This window comes from Cucurbita moschata, unplaced genomic scaffold (genome assembly GCF_002738365.1).
Source record: "Cucurbita moschata cultivar Rifu unplaced genomic scaffold, Cmos_1.0 Cmo_Scf00003, whole genome shotgun sequence".
Lineage (NCBI taxonomy): Eukaryota > Viridiplantae > Streptophyta > Magnoliopsida > Cucurbitales > Cucurbitaceae > Cucurbita > Cucurbita moschata.
Genome location: NW_019268519.1, coordinates 6,196,920 through 6,207,645, shown reverse-complemented (window position 1 = coordinate 6,207,645; position 10,726 = coordinate 6,196,920). Strand labels below are relative to the sequence as shown.

Here is a 10,726-nt window from a genome sequence, read left to right as displayed (position 1 = left end):
AAAAAAAAAAAAAAAAAAAAACGAGCGAGAGAGCAAACAGAGTAAGGATCCAACAGCAAATAGAAATGCGTGCATTACCTCAGATCTGAGGAGTATGGAGAGGGATCAAAGAAAGGGAAAATTGGAGGCGATCAGGGGAAGAACATATTAGAGAAAGAAAGATAAGGAGAAGGAGATCGAAGGGAGAAAGGGGAAGAGAAAGTGGGAAGAAAAAGGGAGAGAGGCGTCTCAGTGAGAGAGATGGATCTGATGGCCTGTTTGTTTCCTTTTGATCTCTCCCAACTCCACAAGTCAAAAATTTGAGACACGCAATACAATTCTCCTAATTTCAAGGGTCACAACTCAATTTCTTAATTCTCCAGGGACCAAACAGAAAAACACACATAATTTCTTTTTTTTGTTATTATTTTAATTAGTTTTGAAAAAAAAAATCATTTATATACCTTGGATCCTTCAAACAGTTAGATGAACACAACTCTCCACGTTATGATATTGTCCACTTTGTACTATTAGAGATAGTATTCCTTGATTATAAACTCATGATTATTCACTAAATTAGTCGATGTGGGACTTTTATCCTCCAACACAAACTATCAATTTAAAATTTATATTTTCATAAATAATTTATCTTATTAGTAATATTTTTTTTTCTTTTAAATTTGCTAATATATAACTTATAAGAGCAACAAAATTAATATAAATTAAATAAAAATGTTTGAATTAATTTGCCATTTCTATATTCTTATTTACTTATTTTAATTCTATTAATTTGTTAAGGTTTTAGTAGAAAAGTAATTTTATTTAAGAGCTGATTTTTTAATGGAATAAATTATGTAAATTAATTTTAATTGACATAATCATTTAAAGCAAACAAGTGGTTTGGCGATGAAATGGTTTTTTAATTTTTATTTATATATTTGTCAAATGAGTTTTTGTTACACAAAATATAATAATTTCTTTTTTTTTTTAATAAATAATGTTTTAACTAAAAGATTATATTAGTTAAGTAAAATTTAAATAATATCTTTTTTTTTTTTCTCCATGTCTTGACCCTTTAATTTTGTGTCTGTATATTTATTATTTTTGTATTTTAAATTTTTTTAAAAATTGTTAAGATATAAAGTCAAAATGTCATAAATTTATTAAGAATCTATCAGATTCAAATAATTATAATACATTATTTAAAAATTACGAGAAATTGAAATAAGATTTAACCCTTTCAATCGAATAAAATATTCATAAAATTTAGTGATGAATTAATTCACGACGAAAGTGATATATGCATAAATATATTGCAAACATCTATTCAAGAGAAGACATTGTTTTCTTTTCATTTATGTTAGACATGTTTATTGCAATGAATACATCATTTAAATCATACGTCATTTAGATCATAATATATAAAGATAAATAGATATACGATCTACTATCTTAAACCAAAGAACTTCCAACTTTACTCATGGCTATGGGCGAGCCTTTTGGAAGTTGTTGACGTTTCCTAGTGCAAGAATTCTACAATTGTATGGCCTAATATGTGGAATAGAGTTGGTGATCAAAATTGAACTAAAACAGAAATGGTTGATTAATGATTGAATTTGAGTTAGTTTGTGTGAACCTCAACTTTTCTTACGAGACAACTTATAAAGATTAGACGATCATTATAACTTAAAACTCATTCTTTTTAATTTATATGACTTTTATAGAATACCAAACTAACTTAGATAATTTTGTTCACCATTTTTTTATAAGTAATTTTATCGCTAAGAATCTTAAGAAATTAAAGTTGTGCAACTTTGATATTTATACTATTTCTACCTGAGCATGAGATTAGAGACGTCTATGAAGAAGGGTGAGACCGAGGGTGGCTTCTCCCTCTCGGTCCTGCCCAATTTGATTCTCCCTACAAGAAATTAAGTCTCCTTCAAAAAAACAAAAAAGTTTAAATCTAGAATTTATTATAGGTATATAAATATATATTAAAAAATAAAGAAATCGAAGAGGTAATAAAAAACGAGAGAATATATGTTTGAATACGTTCATTCAAAACATTTAATTAGTCAAAATAATAGACTATAAAAATAAACGACAAAAAATAAGGAGCAAGGCTCATGATGCAACATAGCTGGGCGTACCTTAGAATACAACAACTTGAAGGATTCAATTTTCATGTTCAATCTGAGTGTAAATGAAAAGGTCCCATATTTGCTTCCACTTTGTCAGCCACACCTTGTGGTATCCATTCATTAGAATCATTACGACAGCGGGCGACTCGAGCTACTGTGTCTTGCCTTGAAGCAACTGGACTATCTCCTCTGACCTTGATTGGATTCCTTTTAGATACTCAGTGAGCACACGCTGCTGGTAAGATCCTCCCTCCTGAAACATGGAAATAAAGGGTGCAAAAACATGAACAATATTGTTCAAATATAGGGAAAAAAACACCAAAAAGGAGCTGATAACGGAAGGATCATCGAAATCTGTCTTACTGTTCGTATTAGAGTTCGCTCGATTCGTTTCTTGATGACACCATCCAGTTCATCTGGTGAAATCTCACCTTTCCCAATTGTCAATCCATTAAGCAAGAGCTTGTTCCACTCTTCTTCAGGAGCTGCAAGACATCATTTCTCTATTGGTTAGATAAGGTAGGTCGGCTAGAGATAGTGGAAGGTTGGTGGGAGAAAGTGTTGATGACAAATATACCACTCCCTGTAAGTTAACAGCCAAAGTCCACCGCTAGCAGATATTGTCCTTTTTGAATTTTTCCTTTCGGGCTTTCCTTCAAGGTTTTTAGAACGGGTCTGTTAAGGAGAGGTTTTCACACTCTTATAAAGAATGTTTCGTTCCCCTCTTCAACCAATGTGGGATTTCACAATTCACCCCCCTTCGAGGTCCAACGTCTTCGCTAGCACTCATTCCCCTCTCCAATCGGTGTGAGACCCCCCAATCCACCCCCTTTGGGGCCCAGCTTCCTCGCTGACACACTGCCTAGTGTTCACCCCCTTTGAGGCTCAACCTCCTTGTTGACACATAGCCCAGTGTCTAACTCTGATACCATTTGTAACAGTCCAAGCTCACCGCTGGTAGATATTGTCCTCTTTGGACTTTCTCTCAAGGTTTTTAAATTGCAGTCTGCTAGGAAGAAGTTTTCACACTCATATAAAAAATGTTTCATTCCCCTCTCCAACCAAGGTGGGATCTCACAGTTAATCTGATACAAGAGAAGATAAATAGGTAGAGTTTTCCAACTCAAACATACCTGGACTGGATAAGACATGTCACTAATTAAAAATAAACCATTTCACTTTTAACATCAAAATGTGTATGGAAGTTTCCTCTTACCTTTGATTATGGTTTCTAAAAACAGTTCAGCTTTCAAGACCTCCTCTCCTGCAAATGGAGATCCGATTATTTAAATACCAAAGCAATGCTTTATCCAAATGATACAAGTAAACTATTTACAAGCAGGTGTACTTAGAATTAAGAATTACTACATGATTCTAAGACATTTTATAGCTCAAAACCTGTGGGATATTTACGAGTACTCTAACTAAGAGGTTTAAACCTGCAAGGTTGTCCCCACCCACGAGTTGGTTGAATCCATGGCTCTTTTTTTTACATACCTAAACGGCTCAACCATGGTGTTATAATTACCCTTCAATAAACTCCACTTTGCACTATTTTTAGTTTTCTGACTACATTATTCTCTGAGGTTATACATCATTTCCACATTATAGATGACCAAGAATCAGTGGCAATACTTTTCAGAAGACGTTTCATGTGTTCAGTAACAAGCTCAGAACGTCAAATACAAGTTCATTCCCTGGGCACAGGTTATTTCTTGATCATACCGAACTAATTCGGTAACATCGGAAAATAAACAACATGTCTCCATGAAAATTTTACCTTTCTTTGCATAACTTCTCTTAGAAAGAACTCTGGATGCGTAAAGTTGCAAAACCTTTTGTAACATAGCCTCTAACCCTGGCTTGTCTCCATCTTCTTTTGCCTGAACCAATTGAACAAGGTTAACCATTCAAGGCAACATAGAATAAATACTCCAAAAAACAGAACTTAAGGTGAAGAACTAAAGAAAAAAAAAAGAAAAAAAAGCGAGAAAATCTTTCAATAGTTCAGGCACATTAATCTTATCTCATAAATTTCATGAAGATGAAAATCAAATCTTACTTGGCGCAATTGAGCACTAACTTCAGCGAGAAAGCCTTCATCTAGTTGCCCTTCTTGCTCCCGATAGATTATTTCCTAATCAACAAATACATTCCAAGAAAGCTTGACGAAACTAAATCTGACATAACCATCAAGACTAATAGCTAAACTTTTCAGAAGAAAACGATTTAATAGCTTACTCTACCACAACTAAACTTCAAGAGGAAGAAAATAGAAAATAATCTTGGAAGTGTGAAATTATAAGTATTGTTTATTTTGATGTAGGCAAGACGAACGGTAGCAAACAGTCCCAAGATACAGGCCAATGTCCTAGGTTATTTAAAAGGAAAAGCAGGTTCTGAAGGAGCTCCAGTTCAACCCTTCCTCATTCAGTAGGTGTATACAAGCTTAATCGAGGTTACACATGACACACCATACCAAATATAAGATATACCTTTTCCATTAGCTTCAGAGCCTCAGGATCCCTGGGGGGCCAAGCAATCTCTTCCACTTCGTCAACTACAGGTTTTAGAATGTCCTTGAGAATATCAGTAGCTGATTCTATTTTTTCCTGTAGAATTGACATTACAAGAAAATAATAAACACCATGACTCGTGCAATCTAATACTAGTCTAGTGTGTGTGTGTGAGAGAGAAAGAGAGACAGAGACAGAGAGAGAGGTACCTTAGTTTTATGGACTAGGTGATCAACTATACTCATTACTGAGGCAGCCAATTCCTCGTAATCTTTCTGAAAAATATATACATATATATATATAGAGAGAGAGAGAGCATAAGAATGCTAATAAACGCATGGGCATGTGACTTTTTTTTCTGAAAAAAAAAAAACAGTGCGTGGTACTTAGATTAAAAAATGAGTAAAAAAATGAAACCATGCTTTATCATCCTCTGATTTGCACGTATCAGTCCTTGCTGCTAGTCGAATCCAGAAACCCTCGTTGAAAGCAAGGACATTTTGAAGAACAAGTTTCTGAAGCTGTCCACAAACACAGACAGAGTAAATAGTACGAATAAGATGTTAAAATGTCATCACTAGCCCAACAGGATTAAGCCCAACCATTGTATGAGTAATTATATTTATGATTTAGGATTTTAGGAATAAATGTAGGAAAATGATCTAGGGATTTTAGGAATAAAGTTAGGAAAATGATTTAGGTATTTTAGGAAAAACATGGAGAAATTTTAGGAATAGATTGACTACCATCTAGTATAAATACCCCTCCACTCTACCTAGTTCATCATCCCAAGAAATCACAAGCAATACAAAGTAGTAGTGTTCTACAGAGTGTCTTGTATTCTCTTCTCGATTGTTCTTAATAAAGTGTGCGAGTGTTTCCCACAGAGAGTTGTGTTCAACATAAGATCCTTTTATACTTGAAAAGAAACAGTGAAAGAAAGAACTTAGAACTTCACAGTCCGAGCCACCATTATTAGAATGCCTCATATCCACAAACAATTTCATTTAAACATTGGTGTAAATCTCATTTTGGTCTCTAAATCCATTTTGGTCCTTAAATTTTCAAATTTTCTATTTAGTTTTTAAAATTTAAAGTTTGCTCCATCTTCATCTCTAAACTTTTAAAATGTTTATTTAAATTCTCGAGTAAAAAAAAAAGAATTATTTTGATTCTCATTGTTACTTCGTCACAATTAAGTAAACAAATGGATCGTGTGGCCTTGGGTATATGCATAACATGCTAACATGAGCAAGAGCATGCATTGAAACCACATCAGTTGGTGGGAGGCAAGTGTAAATGAATGGCTAGTGGGTGGTAGAATAGTAGTAAGGATCAAATTGATTATTTTTAACGCTTGGGAACTGACATAGATATTTTAATAGTTTCACAGCCAAAATGGAATAAACTTTAAAGTTAATGGACCAAAATATGATTAAAATCTTAAAAAATATTTCCATAACAATAAACTGATTGAAAATTTGCATATAGGGTCTAAAAAAGGTCAACCAATTATAATAGTAAATGCAATGTAAACATGGTCTAACTTGGTAAATGTTGTCACCCGCATTCTACAAGTATTCAAATGTTCGACACATTGCAAGTTGCAATTCAGAAGAAAATTACCAGCTTGCTACACACAGGCAGACTTACAAAATCTAAAATACAACTAATGAAATAAATCTTCAAGGTTTTCCCCAAGTATACTCAACAGGTTCACAGAAAAAGAGTGATAGAAAGTGAAAATAAATTTGTGATGTAAAAGAAACAAACTTTTAAATAAAGAAAACCACAAGTAATTAGTAAATGGCAACGAATTGTACTTACCTCTGTTGAACTTGCATCCCTCAGGGCATCTATCAGTCTATCAACTTCTACAGTCTTCTTGAATGCTTCCTCAGCATCTTGATTGACTGCATATATTAAACTTCTCCTGTATTAGACCCAAACATGCAAATTTACTTCCATTGGTTCCATTAGTTAGAAGCAAAAACGGCGATAAACTAGAACTTCTACATAAACTATTTGTTCTATATAGATTTTTTATGTGATATTATTAATAACAGGAATGGTTATCAACATTAAAACACAAAATACGAAGTTTCCTCAAGGGTAGTTTAAGCAATCACATCTAGAAAATAAATATCCAAATTTTTTTGAGTTACTCAATCAATGATAGCCGACTTATCCAGTCAGTTTAAGCTACCAAGAGAACCCAAACTTTCCTTTTAGGCATTTTAATGAACCTTCAAGGGAAAAATAATTTGATACCTTCCTGCCTCAATATTAATGTCTTGTCAAAGATACTACAAACGACAAGGCTTTAATTTTATTTCTCCTGATAATAAAAAATAAAGTTTCATTTAAAAGGGACCAAAACTTGTTGGCAGCAGCAAACGTTGAACTTTACATGCTGCAAGCTAAGAAGAGTAGATGTGAGCGTGTATGACCCTTGAAATAGCATAGCCTAAGTAAAAGATAAACTTTGATTATTTCAATAATTTGGAATGAATGGATTTTTGTGGGTTACATTTCTACTCGCAGTTAGTTTTTACAAAAAAAAATAAATAAATAAAATAAAAAATAAAATAAGAAAGGATGAAGAATACAAGAAAAAAATTTGAAAAGAAAAAATTGTTAGGCATTTACAGGGGAAAAAAAAAAATCATAGTTTCATTTCCAAAAGCACTTGTTAGAAATCTTTCTAATCCCACACTTCCTTATCCTTAACTAACCTTTCCCTAAAAAAAATCTTCAGTTTCTTTCAACGCAAACTCTCCTGAAAAAGAAAAACAAACACCTTCACTATATTGGCCCATGAGATTTAAGACTTCTCCTTCGAATCTGACCCCAAACAAGAGTTGAAAAGAACTTCACTAGAACATGCCAAGAGACACTGAAATCTCCCAGAAGTTTAGACCAAATAGAGTGGGAGAAAGAACAATGTAGAAAAACATGCATTTGATCCACTGTTGATTTGTTAGCTTTGCGAAGAGCACATATTATGTTGGAGGTGAGAAGTATCTCTTTTGCACCCAATCAATCATGTTTAAACCCACCGAGGCCAAGTTCCAAAGAAACATCATGAATTCTTGGGGGTCTTGACCATACAAATGGCTCCAATCAAGGTTGTGCTCGTGTCAAGCATAGAATTTATCAAAATTGGCTTTTAAAAATGGATTGGCCTCGTCTACTACCTTAAAAGGCATGCCAAGTTTTACCACACTGACAAAAAAAACCCACGTTTCCAAGGGCTTCTAACGCTTTACAATATCAGTTTTTCTTTTTTTTTTTTTTTCCAATTCCTGGTTAAACCTTGCAATTGCTAGTGACAATGTTTCTCCATTCAACTTTTTATTCATTTAAAAAACTGCATTTCCATTTAGCTAAAAGAGCCTCATTTTTTCCTTAAATGCCAATGTTGAGCACTCCTTTATCAATAGAAAGAGAAGCATTCGTCCCCTTGATTTAGTTGTAGGATTCCTCGTTGTTTACTCCACAACAGTGGAAATCTCAGATTCATTTCTCTAAATTTTATAGTAATCCTAGCTGGAATTTTAATCAAAGAAAGAATAATATAAGGGAACCTAGATATAATTGCTTCTATTACAGTAGTTTACCTATATAAACCTGAGGCAATTTAGTCAATCACACACTTCTTATCTGAAAATACCTTTTCCGTCATGGAGAAAACTCATAGCATTAATTAGAAATGGCATAAATGAATGTAGGAGGTACGAATAAACACAGACGAACAGGAGAGAAGATAAAAGCATATCTAAAGATCAATCAACCTCCACAAACTAAAGAGCACTAGCAAGCATGCTTCATTCTCAAGTGCATCTACCAGTAAAATTACTGGCCACAGACTTATTACCTCCTTTTGAAGTTCATTGAATTTAAGGGAAATGCTTTGAGATTCCATATCCCGAAAACTCCATTGTTCCATTTCTGAAAATTTGAAATCTAAAAGAATAGAGGAGGGAGGGCAAACATAAAAAATCCACGTCAAATAAAGAAACAGTGCCTGTAATTACTGATTCAACTATACGCAAACACACACACAAACAAGATTAAAAAGAGACATGCAATCTACAAAACAACCATGATTTTGAGTACAGATATGATCCTATTTTAAAATGCTTGGGAAAAATGCCTGAAAAGTTAACATTTGAACGAAAACAAATGCACAATTAAGTTCACCTATGTATACTCAGAACATTCAACCAGTCTTCATATCGATTGGCTTAAAATTGTTCAATCGAGATGAATCTTCTCGGCAACCAAACAAAAAACGAGGAAAAACAAAACAGGAGCTGAGAGATGAAAAATGAAAACGAAGCAAAATCCTTCACATATACGGAAAGTAATAAAACAAACACGATTCAGTTCATCCAAGTATACAGAGAACATTCAACGGTTTCCACACCAGTTAACTTAAAATTAATGAACCAATGAAAAAACCTCGATCGCCTCGGCAAGCTCGACAACTAAATTAGCAATATGAAAAGGAACAAAAAAAGAACCAGAAGATTAAAAAAAAACAAGCAGATCATCGAAAATTACTCGCAGAAGACAGAGGATGAGAGAGATAGAAGAAATACTAGGCGGTAAGAAGATGAAACAGGAGCAATGCGAAGGAACGGAGCAGGAGATGGCAAGAAGGACGCCATTGAAGTGCAGGAAGCAGTGAGAAGAGTGTGGCGGGAGAGAGCGCTAACGACCATTCATCCAACACCACCCAAATCCGTTCCTCCCAAGTATTCTGAAACTGAAGCCATTTGAAAATTGAGGTCCAACAAATTGCTATAAGCCCAGCCCATCTTCTACCCAAATTATGCCACGTAGGTTATAAACAATTTTTAAAAATATATTTTTCTTTCAGCTTGATTTTTTTTTCCTGCGTATTATTAACGTTATATTTAATTTTCCATTTCAAGACAATCCTTTAAAATAATTTTGAAGGAATAATTTTTATTTTTTAATATACTTTTTATTAAATAAAATAAATAAATATATATATATATATATATAATATAATGTTTCCAAAAATTCAAATTTTACTATTATTTTAATAATATCTCTCGGAACATATCGTCATTAACTTCATGGTTTTAAAACATGTCTGATAGAGAGAGGGATGTTTTCACACCTTTATATGTAATGTTTTGTTCTCCTCTCCAACCGATTTGAGATCTCACAATCTACCTTCTTGAGAGTCCAACTGGATCCAACCGATGTGGGATCTCACACAAACTATCTCCCGACGTTTTGAATCCAGCTCACACATCGCTTTAATGGACGAAAAACCTAACCCTTGGAACATACTACAACTCCAGGTGCTGAAGAGCCGACATAAAGGTGCCAAACCTCCCCATCGTTAAACATACTACCGTTCAAAAGGTTAAATTTGTCCTTTAGCTCTCAAAATTGATTGTTTTCCATTGAGATTTTGAGTTGGGTCAATTTAATGGAATTAATATTCAAATCACAATTTCCATATTTGAAATTGACTTATCATCCAATAATATTTTTAGTCACCCAACTATATATTAAAAACGTATGGTAAAGTATATTTTAAAAATAAATAAATAAATATTCATTAAAACAGGTTTTATATTAGTTAAACTATGCTCAAATTGATAAAGCTATGAAATAAATATGTCCCGTCACGTTATTGATTATTGTGTATTATTTAAGGTGGGTCCATATATACTTTGATATGTACGTTGTCACAGTCGAGAATTAAAGTATCTACGACTATATAAATGCCAAGATTTGAGTTGAGATGTCGGTGAAAATATAAATAGAGTATCGTATTAATAATTTTTTTAATAGAAAAATAAGAATATTATAAGATTATTTTAATTAGAAAAAAAAAGTATTTTACATTTTTTAATAAACTATAAAATTATTAAAAGTATATTGTATTCATATGGGTTATTTTTTTAATAATTCATTTATATAAGAATGGTTTATTCAAAATATTAATTACCCCCATATATTTTTGAAGAAAAAAGAAAAATAAATTATTTTTTTACTCTGAATTATTAATTTTATCAAATTAAATATCATAGTTATTATAAT

The 10,726-nt window shown here is 32.8% G+C and overlaps 2 protein-coding genes across 2 annotated transcripts in view; both read right to left on the bottom strand.

Moving 5' to 3' along the window:
- Positions 1-283, bottom strand: part of LOC111437881 (coatomer subunit alpha-1) — a 6,472-nt gene extending 6,189 nt beyond the window's left edge. The window contains exon 1 of the mRNA XM_023075963.1: positions 79-283. The gene's annotated coding sequence lies outside the window, so the exon portion shown is untranslated. The remainder of the gene's footprint in view (positions 1-78) is intronic.
- A 1,725-nt stretch (positions 284-2,008) lies between these two features.
- LOC111433195 lies at positions 2,009-9,418 on the bottom strand. Its single transcript, XM_023070159.1, has 11 exons — positions 9,244-9,418; positions 8,517-8,605; positions 6,467-6,572; positions 5,062-5,160; positions 4,849-4,914; positions 4,619-4,735; positions 4,186-4,260; positions 3,904-4,006; positions 3,340-3,387; positions 2,487-2,608; positions 2,009-2,376 (listed from the first exon to the last, which is right to left on the bottom strand). The coding sequence occupies exons 1-11, from the start codon at positions 9,364-9,366 to the stop codon at positions 2,275-2,277; spliced, it is 1,050 nt and encodes a 349-aa protein (XP_022925927.1). The 5' UTR covers positions 9,367-9,418; the 3' UTR covers positions 2,009-2,274.
- Positions 9,419-10,726: the final 1,308 nt, after the last annotated feature.

Excerpts from the sequence above, each read along its gene's own strand:
- LOC111433195 (XM_023070159.1), bottom strand. The coding sequence starts at position 9,366 with ATGGTCGTTAGCGCTCTCTCCCGCCACACTCTTCTCACTGCTTCCTGC. Across the intron at positions 8,606-9,243 it reads TTTCATCTTCTTACCGCCTA|ATTTCAAATTTTCAGAAATG; the intron begins GTATTTCTTCTA and ends CTATTCTTTTAG. Across the intron at positions 2,377-2,486 it reads AGCGAACTCTAATACGAACA|GAGGGAGGATCTTACCAGCA; the intron begins GTAAGACAGATT and ends TCCATGTTTCAG.